Genomic DNA, 22315 nt, shown 5'->3' on the forward strand with positions numbered 1-22315 from the left:
GAAAACACGGTGCATTCAAAAGCTACCTTTCTAAGAAAAAATATTCATTAAGGATTTGTTAAGGCTGATGAGGATTCTTTCTGCTAGCATCTTCTTGTGATGCAGCAAGAAAGCTTGTGCAGCATATGCCAATGGGTGGCTGAAATAAGGTGCTCAGGATCTGGGCTCCTACATGCCACATGCTGCTCGTGCCTTTCTCTGTGCCCTCTGGCAACCCTCACTCCCTTTGTGCCCTTGGTGTGACCACTCTAATACAGGGAGAGAATACTCGCCTCCCTTGTGAAGGTTTGGAGAGGACTGCGAGTCTAACAATGGAGGAGAGAGAGATGCAAGCTAATTATAGACTGCAATTACCTCAACCGCAAAACCTTTTCTTTCCTCTACACCAGGCTCTAGGTAAGTCCCTGTATGTCACTGCCTTTCTTCTCTCCACGGTCGTGCCGTGGTGTTCTTGTGCCATGCAATCCAGCAAATGCCTTCTCACATCTCAGACCACTGAACAGCTATGAGCTAGGGCTTTGTATTTATATCCTGCAGTGGTGTGATGGACAATGTGAGGTACAGTTCAAAGAAGAGTCTTTTAATAATTTGCTTTAGAAGCAAACTCCCAAGTATGAAATTTTCTTGATTTCATGCAATCTGTCATGGCACCCGCCAGCACAGCTGCTCAGTGGGTGGAAAATGGGGACTGCAAAGCTCAAGATCAGTCATGTGAAGACGAGGCAGAGCCTCAGATTATTAAGCAATTAAAGACGAAAGGAATCAAAAATAGTCTGACATTAGGCCACAGCAGCCCAGTCTGAATTTACAACTCCTCACCCATCACTTCTGTACCTCAAAGAGTCTGAAATCTGTCTTGTATGTACCAAGCAGCTTCTTTACCTTCCTCCAAAGTCTGGATACAGAATAGCCTGCTTTCCTGTCTCTCCACTGCAGCACATCTCAATGTTTGAGCAGGTGGATACGGATCTCATGTGTTCCCCCAGAAAGACCCCTCCATATCATCATACATACGTGTTACCATGATGGTGTTCTCCACCCTCACTCATGCAAATTCATCAAGGAAAGGAAAGAACTCTTGTAGTTAATGGCCAATATCAGCGTAAGAAAAACTGGGCTCATGAATAAAATGAGAATAGAAACCAGAAGAAGATTCCTAAGAACTAGAACTACCGGTTCTCCTTTTAACATGGAGGTTGAGAAGCTTCTTGTCCAGCTGGCCCATGGTAACTGGGGATTAGACTGAATGATTCAGAAGACCACTTCCACATTGATGTAACCCTGGAGCACAGCATATGAATTCCGACCTGGAAGGGAATCTTTCAAATACCACAAAAATAAGATTTCTTAAAAGACAAAGCACTAGAGCCTTTGAGGAGTCTTAAGCATCTTTTAATTTTGCAGTTTCAAGACTGACACACAAGCAGCTACACAGCTCAGAGAGAACCTATCTCAGCATGAGAAACCCATCTGGGTTGACAATTTCACAAATACAAGTGGAGTGTATTCTGGGTTTGGAGGGATGGTATAAACTCCTCAGCCTCAGTGAATAAGGAACCTTTTACCAGGTGGCTTCATATGGTCAAGGCAGGGCAGAAACGGTAACCTGAGCACGCCTCAGACTGCAGAGCTGGGATCTGCCCTCCTCCTGCCCTTGCAGATCATGAGTGCTGAGGTACGTAAGCCTGTGTGTCCTTCCAGTACATCAAATGACAATTACAAAATATCTTTTGAGCTGTGAAGACTCAAAAGATATAGTCAGAAAAAGAGAATTAAGTTGTGCTATTACCTTATATTGGCAATTTTCTCCTACTTCTACCATCATCCAGTGCAGTATGCGCTGTAGAAACTGATGCCATATGGCTCTGTGATAATGAAAAAGTAGAAGTGGAAACAAATGGTCCCATGTTACCTCCCACTATGAGAACTGGCTTATCACTATCTAAAGGAATAAGCAACTACATCTCTTTGCAGTGGAAACAGCAGAAAACTTAATGCATCTACAAATGTCATGGAGAATAGTACTGGCAGAGCTGAAACAGGCTCCATGCAGCAACGCTGTTGGAACGGCTTCAGAACCATCAAGATCCCACATGTGACCAACAGGTCTGTGCTCGACTGTCATGGTACTGTTTGTTTACTTTAGTGTGGTTTACTTTAGGTATGAACTTCCACTGAAGACTCTGACCTAACCCAGTGTGAAATCTCTTTTCCCACCCCACCAGAGATAGCAGCTTGCCTTACATCTCAAGGCAAAGCAGCAGCAATAAGAGCAAAGCCAAATATCCCACCCAAATCTCCACCAGGATGCCTGCTCCTGCTGTGCAATCACTCTTGGGAGAACACGTTAAGGAAGCATTACTTGATTGCACATCAAACCCCCCAAAACAACCCCAAACCCAAATCTCAAATGGCATTTCCCTTCTCACTAGTACAATGCCACCCAGAAGATACGCGCTTTTGCCTTTGATTATAACGGGAACCCAGAGGCTTGGACCTGCAACCGGACAGCCCCTGCTGCTCAGTTAATATGAGTGACAGAGCAGATTACACGGTGGTGATTTTCTTGTCCTTGGTGGCCTGTTTGATAGCAGCCTGCTCACAAATGATCTCCTTCAACCGCTGCAACCTCATGTTCTGGGTGGTTTGGTCTCCCACACCCGTCTGGCTCCGGTGCAGTAAGTTCAGGGCATAGATGTATTCCAGCTCTGTGTACTTCACCCCTTGATCCACCACGAGGTTTAAGAGCTCATCTGCTGTGTTGTAGAGCATCTCGTAATACTGCCTGAAAAGCAAGCAAACAACAAAAAAATCCCACTCTGGTGAATACTGATACTTGGTGCTCCAGACCTTTATTTCTGTAGAATACCATCAACTGTTACTTTTATTCAGCAGTGCCACAAGCAGAGAAGGCTGCGTCAGGTGCTGTACAAAGAGACCGCAAACATATTCCTACTGAACATCAGGAGATGCCAAGTGGGTATGTACATGCACAGGGAAGCAAAGCTCACAAATCCGCTCCCCACACTCTTCCATACTCAGCTAAAACACAAACTATGGGGAACTGAGGGCTCCTCTTTGCTAGTAGTTACCGTCAGACGAGATGTCACTGTTTGGTATCCAGCACGCAGAAAGCAGTATATAAATACAGGTGCATATAGATATATATACATGGTGATGTACAGATGTATATCTAGTCACTCAGCCTCCAAGAACAGGAGCCTTCTGGAAAGGAAAGGAATCACAGCGGTAGAGGAAGAGGAGTTTTTGTCTGTAATGAAGCCCTCTTGCAGAGAGATGCTAATGTGGAGCATGGGAAGAGCTCCAAGCCCAAAACTCCAGAGACCTCCAATGCTACTGAGACACAGAGTTTGAGAGAAAAAATATTAAATAATGCAAAATAAAATTTGAGCCAGGAGCTGAGGTGCCTCTTTTAATAAGTAAAAGATCATCTGAAAAGAAGGCATAATATAGAGGCTGCAGTGCAGGCTGGTTTAAATTAATGTAAAGTGGCATTAGTGAAAGAATGATTTCCAAGGAAGGGAATTTAAGCAAGTACTGACTGGAAGGGGAAATGTGTCATGGGTCAGGGAAACAGCAGGGCAATTCTGACAGCTGCCAATCCAACCGCAGCAGAAAAAAATGGGCTGGGACTGGATGTGGGACTGGATTATTTGTCCCAACTTCACAAGCCAGCTGGAAGAGGTAAAACTAGTGAGAGCTGCTGGGGTCCTTTGAGACTTTTTCTTTCTTTCCTTCCTTTATAGCACAAACCGATTAAGGTTTGAAACCAGGAGAAGTGTGTGACTCTTGGAAAGCACTGCCTAGAGGTCATGCAGCAGAAGGGGAATCAGGACTCTGGTGCCCTTTATATAGTACTTTTGTGAATTCCTGGCAAGGCCTTTGCAATTCACAGAGCTACGCTCTGTGCCTCAGTTTCCCCATCTGTACCAAGGGGTAAGGTCTGGTGTCAGGGGTCTGCGGTCTAGATATCACCAAGATAAAGCATCCTGTCTAGAGGGAGCTGTGAAAATATAAGGCTTTACGAAGCTCCTGTAGGCAAAGGGGTTCCCAATTGTGGGCAGACCCTTCAAGGTCAAGGATAAGGGGAAGGTTCTCATATACATGACTTCACTGCAGCAAGCTCCAGCAAGCGATAAAGCTTGGCTATGGGTTTAGGACTGTTTGGGGCTATCAAAACCAAAAAAAAGTGGTGCATAGATGGAAGGTAACCCCTCTTCTAGAGGAACTGGTTAACTTTATAGCTTCGTTACAGATGGTATATACCCTTGTTAAGAACCAAGGATCTGAAAAGCTCAGGGAAGAAGTGAAGAGATCCCTGTCTGCCTGCATGGCAGCAAGGATTTGTTTCAGCCAAATACCCAGCACTTCTTTGGCTGAAGAGCAAGGCAAGGCAGAAACAGGCTGGAGCAAGCTGAAGAAGAGGTCCCTGCATGACTCCTCCACACTTCTGCAGGAGGACAGGGGCAGGCTGTGGTCTAATCCTTAGGCCGTGGTGGAATAAATTATTTAAAACCCAAGAGCCGGGGCTCCAGGAAAAGTTTATCACCTCCCTCCCTTTCTCTCCTCTTTGAATGCAATTAAAACAGCAATCAGGGCAAACATGGCGAAGCTGTATATTAAATTTCTCTTGTTCTTTACTTTGCAGGCTCTCAGGTCCGGCTTAGCTGTGCCTTTGCGGACAGCATCCAGCATGCTGCCAGACTGCAAATCACTGCAGCAATGACTGTAAGCAGCTGTAGCAAAATGACACGTTTGGAGTGTCTCAGGCCTCACCCGCTAGCGTGGCCAGGCTACTGGGATTCAGAGCTCTGCATTTTTACCTCCTCTGTCTCTTTGAAGACATCGCCTGCTGCTGTGACCTGAGAATTTGCTCCTGCGGTTCTAAGTCTGCGCCAACACAACTGCTGTCAGGGGCCAGCTGAGATCAGGTGGGTGAAAGGGCTCTCTGCAAGAGGAAGAGGACTCCAAAATCATCGATCCAGAGAAAAGGACTGGCAGGATTTGGGTTGTGTGGTCAAAAGAAGAGAGTGTGAGTGAGCTGGAGAGGATACATGTAGAAGGCACAAGACACAAATAAAAAATAGCTTCTGGGGATGAATAAGCTGAAAAAACAATCAAGTTGTTCGGCTCCACAAATTTGAGATACAGGCTATGAAACTCCTGGAGCTGACGGAGGACAGGTTCACCAGCATCACAGACTGCCTGAGGGGACTTTGAGGTGGGCTCTGCTACAAGGACACACTGTGCCCTTAGAAGCAGGGGGTAAATGGGGCAGACAACTGTCTCAATGAGAATATTTCCCTTAGAAAAGAAAGGGAAACCATTCCAGCCACTTGAGAACAGGCTTGGTAGTGGAACCGCAAATCCCCCAGACTTACTACAAGATAAAAGAGGATGTTTGTGCAGCTCAAAAGGTGGGTGGATAGGTGAGGATGGGGAAGACCTTGAACATCCCTGTATCGGCTGCTATTTGCAGAAGGCATTTGGGTAATCTCTACAAGCTACAAACTTATCAGCTTTGGGTAACGCCGAGTCACCCTGCATCAGCTACTAATTTCAGTTCCCGTGTCTATGACGGGGAACCCAATGGCACAGTTGGTGGTCCCCCAGAAGCTACTGTGCCACCATGTGACGTGATACGATTTAATGCTATATTCCCCTCAATGTGTACTTGTTCACTCAGACTGTCGTGCCGATAGTGCTGAACGGGGCCACTGGTTGACACAGGGATTGAAAATACCTACGTGGCTCAGACAAGCAGCATTTTGCAAGGCTGATCTGCTCCCCTGCAGAGCCACAGCATCGGATCTTAGCTTTTGATAAAACATCAACAGCAGAAGCCACAAAACCTTGGGAGCGTATTTCTCAGTATTGGATTCAGGGAGAGGAAGACTAAAACAAAGCTCATCTCCAATCATGGGAATAGATTTAGCAGTCTAATTGCTAACGACGCTAACACTGTAATCCCAGCATACCGACAAAGCCCCAGCACTCTCCCGAGACACGCACGGAGAACTCCCTGCGAACGTCTCCGTACGGAAAAACAAGGCTTGGCTCAGGAGCACATCACAGCAAGGCCTGTGTGTCCAATCCACCTCCTGCCGTGCTGATGGATATTCTTTAAATCTTGGCTCCTCTTGCAGGTAGACACGTAAGAAACAAAAAATAGCATATCTCATGCAGTTCCAGAAGCAGCAATGCAGTGGCAGGCGACAGAGGCACAGCAGAGGCTCACACTCATCCTCCTTGATAACACCGGCACTACTGTAAACTCTCTCACAGCCAGAAAAGCAAAGCTCATTCTTCGGCTAAAGCAGTTAAAGGGACATCTAGTTACAGGCAGGGGTTGATAAAGCCCTGTGGGTCAGAGGTCTAAGGATGAATTGTAATTTCAGCTCCCTGCTTTAGCTATAATTGCTCCTGTAATGTTTATGCTTGAACTTGGCATAATTAAATAGTCGTATCTGGGACCTTGCAGAAACTAAGATCCCAAATTGGAATGGCAGCTAACTACCAGTCGGCTCTGCAGCATCCTTCTGGCACCTTGATGCACGGCTCCATTCACCAAGTGCCCAGAAGCTGCTGTTAGCCTCAATGCTTTAGAATATTTGAGTATTTGTCAAGATGCTTCAATATACAGTCAGAAATCTAATATAAGGTTAACTTTGAGGGTCCTGGCAATATCTCAAATACAGTTATACACACAATGTGTAGGAAAAAACCAGTAAGATTGCCGAGGTAAACACTTAGATTTAGGAAACATTGATCACCATCAGGGAATTTATGCTGAGCAGATGTGAAATGAGATTTTTACCTTTGCCAGCTCTGGCTGGGTTTTCAACAAAATGACAGAGAGGATATCTTGGATGGGGCGATCTCTCTGAGAGATGGCAAGTCTTTGCTCCAAAGCACAGGACTCATGGCCTTCCCGAGGTGACAGAGCACCTTAAAAGAAGAAAGAGCAAGAACTGAAGCTGCTCTTTCTGCAGGTCAGACCGATCACTGGACAAGCTCAGGATTGCAAGCCCATCTTTATCCCATGTCCTTACAGCTGCCTTCCTTTCTAGCCTGTCCCAAATCCTGGATTGCTGAAGAATTCTGCACCTAATAAACACAGGATTCATCTGTCACCCTTTTCAGGATCAGATTATTTTTTAATTAAAAATTTCCTACAAAATAAAAAAGAGAGCAAGCGAGACAGTACGAGTGAGCGAAAGGTATGCATTTTTAATTGGGTGCAATTAAAAAACTGCTGCTTTGGCATGGCATTGCCTTCGGCCAAACCCTATTTGCATGAGTAATTATTCACTCCATTATGAAGTCTGCTCAACTTTGCCTCCCTTGTCTTTGAAAGTATTAATAAATATTGATCAGACACACTCCTGTTTGCCTTTGCCCAAGCAGCTCTGATGGACTCATCTTCTGATGTTATCAAATAATGAAATATGAAAGAGTGAGTAGGATGAGCCTCTTGTTCTGTGATTTTTTATTTAGGCTCTTCATTTTACTTTCAGAAGTGTATTTGTCCCTGCCATTATAAATGCTCTTCTGATTATCAAGAGGAGGTTGAGAAAAGCAAGTTAGTAAGGGATGGGGGAAATAAATGGACGACAGGTGAGGGAAATCTCTATTCAGTGAAATGCTAGCAAACTGCTTTGTTTTTTTAAAGTTGAGATTTAAAACCAGAGAGAAGAATTAATATTTATCAAAAGCTGATTCTATCATCTGACAAATAGGTTAATAAATAATAATAGCAGATTAGCATACCTAACCCAAAAGCAAATTTAGCTTCCCAAGCCTTCAGCCAGCTTCTGTGTGAGCACAGCTAAGCTCACCTAAGCTGATTTACCCAACACAGATCATCAGCCTGGGCAGTAAGAGCCTCCCAGTGCTCAGCAGTGAGATATTTGGGGTAAGAAGAGAACAGATCAAAGCTGAACTCACGAATCTTTACTCTCCTGAGTACGAACTCAGGAATGCGGCTGATGGGAACAAAGTGACCTGGGTGACTCACCTCATCAGGGAAATCTTTTTGTTTGTATGCTTACTAGCATAGTTATTATTTATTTGTATTATGCTGAAAAGCATAGATGAGACTTGTTGAGTTGATCTGATGCAACAGGTTTTATACATATAAATGTGGTACAGGTTCTTAAAGAGCATCTCTCCCGATTTGCCATGGAAATATCAACAACGGCTGTTTTATAAGGGGAAGGAAACATTCATCTGGCTCCGAGCCTTTAGCTCTTTAGGATGGTAAATAACCTGGCCAAATTCTCCACTTACGTTCAGCTTCAGTGCTGATGGCCATAGCTGGGGGGAGCGAGGAGTGATGGACTGTCTAAGGCGTCCAAAGTCCTTACTATCTGGCTCATACAGGATGATGAACTAGTTTTGATGGCTTGTATGACAAAGATTTGTTCTTTTTTAGAAAATAAAATCCATCCTTACAATGCTCCTTCATGTGATTATTTCACATCCTGGCGAGTCAACCAACCTAGACATCTGTGACCTGTTCCTCTGACTATTAGCAATGGGATTGGGTTCAAAGTTTCTGGACTAACCCTTGAATTCTTTGGGCATTTTTTTAGGACAAACACATACCTTAGAGCAAATAATGCCTAATCCAAAGCCCAAATACAACTGTACTCTTTCTGCTCACTTTAGCAGGCTGGAATTGGCCCGGGAAGATCTACCATCATACGAAGAACACCTTTGTACTAAGAGCAGATAGGGAAGGTTAAATATCACTGGTGGAAATGGTTCCCGGGTGCAAGAAAAAACATCCCATGGGCAAACCAAAACTGAAGAAGCCAACTGACACAGAAAACAGTTTGTTGTTTTTTAAATAGCAGTTTTAAAACAAAACATCAAGTTGCCAACAATGAACCCATTTTGCAAGGATGCATTTTGAGTATATATATATATATCTATCTCTATATATCTATCTCAAAAAAGATGGGTCTCTTGAACTCTATTCTTGGAGAAAGAAAAAAAAAATTAAGAAGCTTTCTCATTTAGAGAAAATCTCTGGAAAGGCAATCAGGATGAGACAAGCTCCTCTGAGGGCTATTAATAACGTTCTCCATTTAAATGCTAATGTTAACCTATAACCCAAGGCCTGCACACAAAAAAGTTTTTCAAAAGATGGCCAGGTGAATTCAAAATGAAATTCTGATTTCCCTGAGAATGACTTGATCTCTTCTTAAGAGAAGGACCTTCAGACAAATACTGTGATGTTTCAGAATAAAGGAACTTACCTCACTTTAATTATTCCTTCATTATATAGCTGGGTGCCTACTCTGTAGTACTACAGACAGAAATGGATTCACAAGGCAAGAACTCAGATCTGGGTGCCGACTTACCCAAAGGGAACAACAACAAAAACTTCTGTACCTTATCTCCCTCCCTTTTTGGGGATTAGGAAGCACCCTAATTTATAGCCCCCAAAATATCTTATGTACTCCAACAAGAAAGTAAAAAATGTTAAGTATGAAGGACTTGCAGACTAAATCTAGACAAAGACTAAAAGAGGGTAGATTCAGACTAGACATAAGGAAGAAATTTCTTACAATGAGGGTGGTGAAACACTGGCCCAGGTTGCCCGGAGAGGTGGTCGATGCTCCATCCCTGGAAACACTCAAGGTCAGGTTGGACGGGGCTCTGAGCAACCTGATTGAGTTGAAGATGTCCCTGCTCATTGCAGGGGGTTGGACTAGATGACCTTTAAAGGTCCCTTCCAACGCAAACCATTCTATGTTTCTATGATAAACCACAAGACAGAACAATGAGCATGCAAGTGAAGAGGAAAAAAAGACCAAAGCTGCAGTTATAAAGTCACTCAATTCTGATACATGCAGACCTTGGTGGAACCATGAGATTTAAATATATGGGGGAGGCGGGTGAGTGCACAAAGGGAAAATACAGCAAGAAATGAGGTAACTTCAGTTCATGTAATGCACAAGAAATGGATTTTCAGGACTGGCTTGACCGAGGAGAGAAGCCCAAGGGGCTTTTCTGTCTATGGAGCATGAGACATTGGAGGTGGGAAAGGGAAAAAGGTAAGGACAGAACTGATGGTTACAGGGCGCTGGAGATGGGGCAGAAGAGATGAGCTCTAGCATGCAGGATTTGGCAAAGCAAGCCCTGAAAACTTGAAATACCAGCAATTACTGTAATTTCTACACCTCATGAAGACTGCAACGATGTTTGCATACATGCGTCAGTGATCAGCATTTTAAAACAAGAGTCTGCAAGTGCGGACGCTGGTTATTCTTCCATCTTGGGAGCTTATGATAACAAACTAGAAATTAGTGATGGAAGGTATCTGCTACGTCATATATCCACTCTCTAACGGCTGCTCATCTTAACCTGCATCCTTCAAGTCCTCTGTGCAGTTACAGCCCTAAGACGTACAAGAGAATATAATTAACCTCAGGACACTATTCCACAGGGGAATAAATATCCTGATCACCATTTCTTAAAGATTTCTTTCTTGCTTTTTAATTAACCTGGAGCAGTTCTGCGGACAACAATAGTAATGCCCATTCTCTGCCTCCAGAAGAACCCAAAGTGCTTTAGGGCAATTCACACAGCTTTAGACGTCCACATCAGAGGTCTTTTTGCTGCCCTAGTCAACCTCAGCTCCTCTTACAAACCACACCAAGAAATGGACACCCCTCATGTCTGCCTGGGGTGAGATGAACTGTGGTACCTAGTTGTCTCCACGGACTGCAGAGGGAACCTAAAATTAGGCCAAAAATGTCTGCGTGCCGCTACGGTCTACATCTTCTCTAGGTGCACCAGAGCCTATATCTCATTCACAGTGTCTCGGAAACCCGAAGGCAGATGCCCCATCCCCACACATGGCAACACGCGGCACAATTTGGGGCAGAAGGCACAGATGACTCTGCGCTGTGTTACTACAGCAGGAGAGTGTCAAGAACGTAAAAAGCACTTAAAAAGATAAAATGTGCCAACACCCGAGATGTGAAATGGTTTGCGAAAGAAAACAAAACACAAGAGGAAGAAATAAAAGTGAATTTATAATATAAAAATGGTGCTTCGCACTCCTGCGGTAGCTCTGCAAATCACAGCTCTTAATAAATAATCAGGGCTGTGACGTAAGGATAGTATTAGCCTTTTTTTTGTTGTTGTTTTACATCTGGAAGAACTGAGATAAAAATTAAGTCATTTATTCAAGGTAGAAAACAGTATCAGAGACGGGACGCCCTCACACCTTGATCGGTACCGTACCTGCTTTTGGGACTGCAGTGCACAGAACTCTGATCGCCAGGCAAGAAAAGCAGGTCTATTTATTCAAAAGGGTGTAAGTACAATCTTCTAATTAAAGGCAACCAAATTACAAAATCCCATTATTTTCCCTTTTAAAACGTAAACCACACAGACAGCGTGTGAACCAGTAAATACAAATCAGCTCACCTACGCGCTGCCTTCTATACAGATTAAGCAGCTTTGTTTTAATGGCTAGTTTTGGAAAAAAAAAACCCCAGCCAACACCTTTGGGTGGTACGTGCAGCTTTGTGTCACTGAAGTACTTGGTTTTCTCGCTACTGTAAACCTTTTTGTAAAAAACAGACGATAAATCACCTGTAAAATGCCAGCTAATTAGCAAAGGAAAGGGTAAGATATGTGCAGAACATAACTACTCTTCCAAAAGATGTCTCCTTTTCACTCTCCTCCTTTTCATCCTGATACCTACGAGGCTGTACCTTATCTACGACTTTCTTATTAATATTTCCTTTTCCCTTCCTCCCATGGTTTGCCACTCGTGACTCGGAGGATGCTGCCCCGCTGGGAACACGTGGTCCATGGGGATCTCTGGGCATCAGGCGGCGTCATCGCGGAGGGGAACACGTGCACGGAACGTTTAAAAACCATTCCCCGAACAACTCCAACCACCCTCGCGCTGTGCAATGATACACAGTAATTACATGGCTTTTCGAAGTCGGGATAAATCCATTAAACCCCATTAAATAATTTTTCAAAAACAATGCCTGAGACACTCCTTGCAGCTCCATACTGGCTGATATAATGAAAGATGGAAATTCTTGCTCTCCAAATGTAACTTTATAGGGTATTAAATAAGCACCCTCAGCACTTATCTAAATCTTTAATTAGTTCTATAATATACTGATGATATCAAGGCTAATTAAATTTATACAGATAAAGAGCAATGAAATTCTAACCAAGTGAGCTGGAAAGTACATATTAAATAGTAAATTTAATGGTTCAAGCAGATAAATGCAATTTTATACAAAAAAATTAAATTCAATTTACATGTTGTATTAAAATTGATTTTGAGTGTGCAAATGATTGGAAAAAATCTTTTTAATAGATCAGTAAAAGTGCTAATCTGGCCTGTTTAAATATCAGTTATTAATGCCAGCATTTGCAAATAAGCCACACACATTTGCATTTTTACTGCATATAGTAAAAAGAAAAAATTATCTATACCATATGCCAGTTTATAAAGAATATTAAGCAATTTTTCCCCTTGCCTCATGCATAAACGAGAGGAAACGTGGAAATGAATGTAGCCCGAAAGAAGACAGAGTCAGCAGTTCGATGGAAAGTACTGCAAAGATTGCTCCAGTCAGCAAAAAATAATACAATTTTAGCTACCCTTTGGGAACAACAATTACTGTGGTAAAACCCCCCCAGCATTATTTAGGATCAAGTGGCTTGGAACTGGATACAAAAACCCGACGCTGTAATCGGGGAGATGCTCAGTGGTGCAAGTTTGCTGATTTTTAATAAAACCGGGAGTGTTTGGTAGCTACCGATGGGCGAAGGGCGCATCTGACGGGATCTGCTTGCTAGCGGGCAGAGCAGGCTGCAACATGTGAACTGCGGTAGGAAATTACAAGGTCCACCAAGGCAAAGTCTGCCTGCAGTAGGTCGTGGTCGGGCCTCGGTGCTTCAAAGGAGGTTTGAACCACTTGCTGGAGTCAGACAAACAGCCCCAAATTCTTGGAAACTCCAGTCGATGTTTTCTTCCGGCTACCTTTGTTCATTTGGTTTGAATGCTGCCGTGGCTTCAGAAATTAGGGAACCGAGATTTTCTGTGGACATGCTGGTACGAAATTTGGTTTGTTCTCATTTTTTCGTTGAACATGGTGTTGTTTCTCATGGAAGAGACCTTTATTGGATTCACTTGCCTCATGGCACTCTTGTTTCTTCTCCTGGTAGCACCGTCCAGCATCATTACCTTGCTCCAGCGTAGAAACTACTGAGATTGGGGTAAGTCACCTACAGACCCCGCTTGCTCAACACTGCGCACAGAGCTATCCAAACCAGGAGGAAAACAAAATGGTGCAAAAAAGCCTCAAACCCTACCCACTGGCTCATCATCATCAGTCACCACCACCACCAAGACCTCAAGGGAAGTGACTGCCATGATCTCCTGCCTATGAATGGAGAAGAAATGTGGCAAAGTCAATTAATCCTACACTAAAATAGATAGTTATATTGGGTTGAAGTGCCCTGTGGAGGTTGTTTATTATAAATCAGGCAGCCAGGATGGATTCAATGCCAAATTTTTAGATGGCTGCTGAAAGGAGGAGACATCAACATGGAACTCTGGGTCTCCTGGATGAAGGAGTTAATGCTTAAGAGCTTCAGCACCCTTCTCCATGCTTTCTGTGTTGGCCACTGGCCAGATGAACATTTCATCACGCTTAATATGTCAGTTCTCAGTACTTCTCCTGATGCTTAGAAACCTTCAGATGTGCAGGCTAGAGGTATTTATGGCCAGCTGCTACTCATTTGCGGCAGTATTTTTGGCTGAAATTGCTTCTCCCTCTCTACCGTACCTAGGGCAAAAGACATATTTACAGAGGGAAGCCATTGCCTCTCTAAGGTATTGTTGTAGTAGGCAAAGCAAGAAGGCCACTTTTAATTGCTCCTTTTGAAAAATACCGCTCCTGAAAGAGCATTCACCTGTGCCAGAGCAAGCACCAACACTGCTGTGTGCAGTACAACTGTGGCCTCTTCTGGCGATTCCTGGTGAAATTTTAGCTCCAATGATCTCAACTTTTTGAGCCAACAGATCTGCACTACAATATTTTTTTGCCAGACAGCATAAACTCCTAGCATTTAAAACGAAAACTTTATCAAGGCAACATCAGTGCAGGATAAGACCCACAGCTATAGATGTGGTTTCCATCTCCATTCTCCACTGCGTGGAAAAAACAGGTCTGCTTGTCTTACTGATGTAGGATCTCGGAGATGAATCCCTTTGCTCACCACTCCTTACGTACAGGCTGCAAACCCCAGACAGACTCCACTGCAGTGCGACAGCGGCTCCTTGGAAACAAAGTTGGTCCCTATAGAGCGAGAAGAGAATCCCAGCACTGCTCCTAAACTGATGGAGTAGTCCATGGCCGTCAAAAGCAGATAAATTGCTCTGAACTGCTATTTTAATTTCCTTCCAGAAACGCATCTTCTAACTGTACAAAACCTCCAGACTATCAAAAGAACTCTGCTGTGAGAACTGAACCTGTAGTTTTTGTATTAATTTATTAACCTCCTCTTTCAATTCCTATTTGTACATCCCAGAGCACTTCAGAGACACCATGTATGGAACTTCTCTGTTTTCTCAAAAGGCTGGTTTGCAGTTGAGAAAATGAAGGTCTGTTGAGATTAGGGGGTCAGAGTGAAGTCCTTTGTGTGTGCAACGGGATGGCTACAACCCAGTACCAGCCATCCCCAAGCTGATGCTCATGGAGTAACCTCCCAGGGCCAGCTTCCCCGCTGGTGTCCATCCTTGAACCCCCTCCAGCGACAAAAAGCATGTTTTCCTGATGATTCTCAGAATGCGCACATTTGCATGCTACAAGTGAAGGAAGAATGAATTTCACACAGCGCACCAAACAGTTAACAGATGGCGAAAAATTACAATCATTTACCAAGTTGTGTTGGGCTTAAGAAAACAACCTGGAATACAAAGGCACTGAATCTTATTAAAAAAGACATATTTTACATATTGCTTCTTCATAATACAAGCTGTTCTTCATGAAAGCATAAAACTTGCTATTATTTGAACCTCTTTTTATTCTTCTCTTTGTTTTTGCACACATGACAACGTGGAATACATATCTGATCTATGACTACTGTATGCAGTTGAGAGACTGACTTCAGCTTTAGATGTTAATGCGCTTAGGTGATGTGAGATGTCATCTGGATTTTGTATCTTTTCTATATTATTTGATCTCAAATCTGGAATACAATTTGTAAAATACAAGACAAGCTTTACAGTCTTCAGTAAAATCTGAGTAAGAGATTACACATTGCAGACCATTGCCTGAAAGCGATACATATCTGTATATGCTGACATCATATATGTATATTCAAATGCAGTGGTCTGGATGTAATTATTTTAATATCTTCATAAATACAAGAATCGAGGTTTTTGGTCTTTACCTGAGCATATGGATTTCTCTTGGCTACGAAGGCCAGGTTCATTACGGGACAGATTTAATTGCTACATCAGAGTTTGTGTGTTGATGTTCTACATCTGATGTGCGAAAGTTCAGGGACGCCAATCAGGCATGGTGCAGATGCCACTCTGCAAAATGTTCTCAGACAGTCTCCATCTGTCAGATATGGTAATACTTGCTCTCCATCAATAATTCACCTCCTTAACTCCATGTTTCCTGCATTTGAGTCAGAATTTTTAATGTCAGCCTCACCAGAGGATCTACCTTGGATAGACAGGAATTGCCTGATCTGCATTCCCCACTCAGACTGTGTGCTTTTGTGCCCTCGAGCCAGTCGCCTTCTGCAGCTGAAGAATCATCTCTCAGTTTACTCGTTTTTTTACTGATTCAGCTGCAAAAACCACAGCTTCCCTTTCGGGGCAGCATTTTCAGCTCATTCAAGGATGGAAGTCAGAGGGTAATTATGATAATCACACCTTAGTATCCAAAATCCAACTCCGATGGACCACGTATTTTCTGGGAAAGCTCATAGTGAAAAACACTGGGGTGGCTGAATACCCAAAGTAGGATGTTACTGCATAAGCTTGAAGACAGAAGAAAGGGAAGAAGATGATGTGGATCTGTTCATCCATGGGTCAGAAACTGCTGAACGGCAACTTGTCCCCACGTGACGCAACTGGCTCCATGGAGCCTGCAAGAATCTGGTTAGATCCCAGAGCCAGGAGATGGGCTTATCGGTGGTCTCCTCTCTGTGTGGGGCTGTGGCTCCTTTGGGTACCCACCAGTGGTCACTTGCTCTAGAGGAAGGCAGTGTGGAAATCCATAGGAGATCAGCTGGAGGTGAGAATATTCCCTGGTACAAGGGCAAATTACTGCCCTAATCATCAATGCTTCAGCACCAGTGAGAAAGGAAGGTTCCCAGCTGCACCAATTAGCAAAGACCTTTGCGTCAGCCCCAGCTCTCATCATCTGAAACGTGGAACAACAATCTTGGAACTTTCTTTGGCCAACTCGGCACGTTACAGCATGTAACACAGGAAAAGATACCCTGATGATACCATGCGATAGCTACGAGTTTTACAGACCCCATCGGCCAAGAATGATCCATCACCTGGAATGACCTGCACATCCTCAGGCACCAATCTTCGCCAGGTGGAACGGAACTACTGGTTGTACAATGCAGCTGGTAGAAATCTTTCTTTAGGGACACCGATAAGACATGTGGCTTGGCAACAGAAAGGCTCACTACCAGCCTTGAGTTGGCCCAAAACTCCAAAACAGACCAAAAGTGAATGAATTAAGGATCTTGCTTGTTGGAGAGTAATTAACTGTAGAGCGAAATGGAGGAATGTATCTCAAATTGCCTAAACACAGGTGTCTAGTGCAACCATTTCAGATGGGGTTTGGGTCTCCTGTGACCCCTGTGCCACACCTGCCATCCCTGCTCACATACCTACACTATCCAAGGGTCTTTCAAATAGCACTGTATTTAGGAAAGTGAATCACATCCTTAGCAAGTCCCTGGTAAATCTGGAAACAGAGCCTGCTCCAGGTAGGGGCAGGCAGCTACTCAAGCCAGCTTTTAAGTAGCAGAAGCAGTTCAGCCGCTTTAGTGTGCCCGTCTGCTTCTCGGAGATGGACTAACCCCGAGCAAAGACCACGCTGAGGTGGCACCACGGCAGGTACAGCCAACCTAAAGTCCCCGAGTTGTGTTCAGTCCTGAAGCAGTTGAGCACGGCTGCCAAGCCTGGAGCACGTGGCACAATAAGCACGTGCGCTCGTGCATGCGATGAGCGTGTATGTTGGAAGGTGTTGGCACAGGGCTGCTGGCCGCAGGTATCCTGGGGTCTGCTCCTCCCTGCAGTAGAAGACAAGCACCCAGGGAGCTGCCGTGCAACACACGAACGGTTGCACCAGGCCACACCACAGTCCACCAAAAGTCCATGTCCTGGTGTCCCGCTGTGCTGACTGTGGCCAACGGCACTCGTCCGGAGAGGAGAAGGTCAGTGATGTTTCTCCAGATCACCTTCCCAGCTACTGGGGACTCGCTGAGCCAGAGGGATGCCCCTGAGACACCCTGAGTAAGTGCTCTTACCTCCACGGGTACACGCTACACATCTTGGGGCTCCTGGTTGTCGAGAGATTTCCACACCTGACTTAAAGGAGCTGGAAAATTGGCCAGCTCTGCTGTACAGTTCGTGGGCTATACCTGCCCTGGACCCTACTGTCAAGATATCTTGCTCTGCCCTAACGCTGTCATGGTTTGACCTTGTTGGTCCTCTCCGTTGTGCTATTTCTGTCCTTTGCTCATTTTCCCTCTTCCCTCCTAGAGTCTAGCAGAAACTGGCCTGAGGCCATTGCTACCCCCTGCTCCTTTCTCCCCCCTCCTGTCCTCGACTGTGACCTTGAAAGCACTGTTCCCAGAGCTGGCCACATCCTCACCTGTCCCCCTTGTGTCCTAGCACCGATATTTTCCACCCTACCAGCCGTGCCCTGCCTGCTCATACACGTTCCAAGTGAAACATTTCTGATTCCCGGATGCCTTTGCATCAGCAGGTTGAAATGCTCTGCTCCCTGGCTCCATCTAATTAAGAGAGAGACCTCTGCGAAAGGTACGACTTTAGTGCATAGAAAAGTGATGAGCCGTGACTCTTAAAAACATATCGCGCAGCACCAATATCTGTTATTTCCTAGCAGATTACTGGGTATGAAGCATTGCAGTTTCTAATGAGATCTGACTGACAGGGTAAACCAATCTGCTACTTAAGGACTTGCATGTGTCTTTCTATCTGTGGGACTTGTGCTAGAAAGATGCAGCCTACTGTGAAAAAGGCAGGACATTTTTCTAATTGCTTCCATTTGCAGGCTGGAGCTAGGCAATAGAGATGCATTTCAAGCTGACAATCCAATATTTACCTTTATTTCAGCTGCAGACAAATGCCTGGGATGGGTGTTCTTCACACACTGATGGTTCCCCCCTTTCTTTGCAATTTTTTTTGTGTGTCACGCCAACCTCCCTTCTTAAAAAATCTGTCCTTCCTCTAACAGCTCTGTTTGCTGTGCATTTAAGCAGAAGCTCCCAGCAGGCTACCACACCTTCAGCACACAAACTCAGCACAGGCAGAGCCCACCTTTAAGCATGGGAGCAGAAAGCAATTTCTAGATCAAATAGCAACTCCAAGCAGGTTATGCGAGAGCTCAGACGTGGAGTTCACATTCAAATACACTCACAGGGGTATCTGTTCCTGTGGGGTGACACTGGATGTTTGTTCAGGCTCAATCTGGAGTCTGGAGCTAAATTTTAAACAGTGTCAATCAGGGCAGTCCAAGGCTAGATGACAGAGACACCTCAAACCAGAACTATCCCCAGGATGTTATTTTACCCTTTAGGAACTATGAGACGGAATTGGAGATTTGCTTGTTACATCTCCAGCTGGTCAGCAAATTAAACAGCGTTTAAATGGCCATCCTTCTCCCATCCCTTCCACCTCCCCTTGGCAAACTTCCCCGTAACAACACCCAGCTCTTATGGCTCGCAGGTGAGCATGGGGGACCTTGCTGCAAAGAGAGCAGACGATCCACTGAAGCCCATTCCTTGGGCTGGTAGGTGCTACTCTTTGCTACTGTAGAGGAAAAAAAACCCCTTAAACTAAAAGCAAAACCAACCTCTTCTTCCTCCCTTCTCTCTGGACAGCGATCACGTGCAAAACAGTAATGATCACAAAAACTAATTAAAGACTGAATTGGAATTTAAATATGTAAAGACATCCAGCTAGGGATGTTATTGCACCTCCACGGGTACAAAAAGATGCTCGTGGCCTCCCACGAGGGTATAAAGCACCTCAAACACTCCGCTCCTCGAGCTCTGCATGGCACACAGGTTCTAGGGTTAAAGGTCCCTCTCCATCCCTCCTCCGGGCTCTTTCTACCACAGCAATCTCTGCCACCAACTCTCCTGATCTTTGTTGGCCCACTGAATTCCTGGAGGGAGAGCTGCAGGCAAAGCTTTACATGCCCACCCCTCCTTTTTGGCCATCTGCTTGTTTTTTTTGAATTAGAAACCAGCGTGCGTTTGCTCCACAGGAGAGCTGAGCCGCTCCACCAGCTGCGTGCACAGAGGCGACAGCCGCGCCGACCGAAAGACAGCCGTTCGCCACCAACACGGGGGTCTGGATGCCATGAATTTCACCAGGAGATACCAGTGAGATGTGCCGCAGTGCTGCGGGAATGGAGAAGGCTGTGACCCTTAACAGAGGATGAGGACATCGCTTTCCATTTTGGCGCTATTCCGCCTGTTCAAAATCAACTTTTGCCCCTTGGAAGCACAAATCTCCCTTGGGAGACCTGGCCTCTGTCATGACATTTAGGATCCATTTCAAGGTTGGAACCTTTTAGTAAGATCGTTACTACCAACCACTCGTCTTGCATGCTTGCGTGGCCTGCCTGCCTTCACATCCCCGCTGCTGCGTCTCCAACCAGCACCATGCAGGTCTTTCAGATTTCAACCCGCCGTGCCCCGCAATGCCCCATACAATAAATACAATGGCTGTTTTAGGAGGGATGCTGTAAAAGGTATATTTTGACCCCACCTTTAATGAGATCACCGTTTCCATCCCTGCACGTTGCTGCCTCAGCGTCTCCAGCGCAGTCATGGTTGCAGCCCAACACCTTGTCCGATGCTTGATGTGATTTCCATAGCCTGAAGCTGTGGAAGTGCAGGGGACCAAGAGAAGGCAGGAGGAGAAGGCCCTCGGACTCAACTGAGAGAAGAGGATTGCTAAAATGTTCCTGTGGCATTTTTAAAGCAAGCAAACCAATAAAGCTGCTCTCTATGCACACAAAAGCCCGCCTAGCCCCTTCATGGCTAAAGCCAGTGGTGTATCACATGTGTTTTATGCTTTACATGGACCTGGAAATGAGCTTTCGCATTCCTCTTCGTATTTCTACGGTATGAGAAACCCTGTATTAACCTAGGCAGTTTCTGGACACTGTGGTGGGGCTGCAGTTTTGGTCTCCTGATCGAGACTGAGACCTGGTTTGCAGACTCTGCAGCCTGGGGAGCCGGTGGGAAAGCCCTGTGGCCTCTTTCCAGCCCACATATTTCATGTTTCGTGCAAAAAACTGCAGTGCAGGGAGAGACTGAAGCCCCCCCCCCCGGGTGGGATGGACACCCAAGGCTGGAAACCTGGCAGAACTCCCTGGCCCACCCACTGAGCCATAGACAACGTCCTACACTGGTTTACCAGGGAGGCACGAACACGTGGTGAGCACACACCACACCATTGCTGACCATGTACAACTTGGTTTTGCTCCGCATTTTTGCTATGAAAACCCACATACCAAATTCTGTGTAGTGAAATAAAGCAAATATTGATGAGTACTCTGTGATTTGCAAGAACCACCACCAAGATGATCTGAATACCAGGACTCACACCCTTCAAAACTTGGTCTGCAAAGAAAACAAACACCTAACTTACGTGCTGCAGACCTGGATAAACAAAACGATCCAATTCCAGATGGACAGCCAGAGTTTTCTGAACTTAGACCTTATACTAAAGCAACTGCAGTTCTACAAGTAACTGGTCAGTGGCTAAGCATCTCCATGGAGGCCAAAGTCACTAAAGGCAGAAATGAAGAAGAAAAACTTCTAACACAAAAAATCCCTTCACTTTAATTACCATTAGCAATGCAGCATGACAGAAAGAGATAAACACACATGCACCTACACAAATAAGAAGCTTGGGAACACAAAGTAATTACTTTGATTTTTTTTTTCCCACCAACATTCAAAACTTATTAGTCTCAAGAAAGCACATATCAGCAAAAGACTGTCACCTCAGGGATAAATGAGGAATTTGTTTGTAATTCACTTCCAGGAGAATATATCCTGATGTTTTTAATGCAGAGTAGAAATGTGCTCTGGCCAAGTCTAACAGCCAAAAACACTTCTTAAAAATGTTTATTCACATCTTCCTGAGCTTGTGTCCCTGGAAATGTGAATGCCGGTTTCTGCTGGCTGAGAAGTTCACCTCCATTGATTGTTTCACTAATACACCAAGAACCAAGTAAAGAAAGTCAATGAAGCCTCTCAGTTTTTCAGTCCATTTCCAGTTTAGGAAAATTGAATTAATCTCTTTACTCGGAGCAACTCAAACATCCACATTCAGGCAATGAAAATCATTACTGAGGCCACTAAAACCTATATCTTTAAAGGTTACAGTGCGAAAATTAAAAGCACCTCCGGGAAAAACTGAAATGGCTGATCAAAATAAAACCGTTGAGTCAACAGTGGAAAGCCTGGGCAGGACTGGCGCCTTCCAGTACTGAGTGATATTTTAAGATGCTTCCTCTGCTATATGGAGCGATACCGATGAAGAGCGGATGCTACGTGATTTCACACATCGCAGTGTGTTCGGACATGAGGGATGTAGGAACTGCCAAATTAATTCAGCCCCCTAATCCAGTTAATACGGGGCTGCTACTGGGTGTAAAAACCTATCGAGGGCGCTTACAGATTGATCTGCCCACCTGCAAAGTCACCTCCGGACCCCAGATAGCCGGGGAGGGCTCACCTTGCCTAGCGATCGACGTCTGCCGTGGCTAATTCCACCTGAGCGGGTCACCTCTGCTCCCTGATCCTTGTCACAAGGAACAGGCACTCCTAGAAGGCCCTTCATCTCATTTCAAAGAAAATTTAAGCCAATTCAGAAAATTGCACTCTAATCATGCTCACTTCTCACTACTTGCTGTGAAGGGAACTAAGGGCAACCAGGTCCGATGGAGACGTGACTGTGGCAGATCTCTAGTTATAGAGCAAGTATTCATCAGTT

At 44.8% G+C, this 22315-nt stretch overlaps 1 protein-coding gene across 1 annotated transcript in view; it reads right to left on the reverse strand.

The window, feature by feature from the left end:
• Positions 1-1376: 1376 nt before the first annotated feature.
• EXOC4 (exocyst complex component 4) overlaps positions 1377-22315 on the reverse strand; it is a 408882-nt gene continuing 387943 nt past the window's right edge. Inside the window, exon 18 of the mRNA XM_049813739.1 lies at positions 1377-2785. Within this exon, the coding sequence (XP_049669696.1) occupies positions 2548-2785 (238 nt within the window). The 3' untranslated portion in view covers positions 1377-2547. The remainder of the gene's footprint in view (positions 2786-22315) is intronic.

The sequence above is a fragment of the Accipiter gentilis genome, chromosome 11 (assembly GCF_929443795.1).
Source record: "Accipiter gentilis chromosome 11, bAccGen1.1, whole genome shotgun sequence".
Classification (NCBI taxonomy): Eukaryota; Metazoa; Chordata; class Aves; order Accipitriformes; family Accipitridae; genus Astur; species Astur gentilis.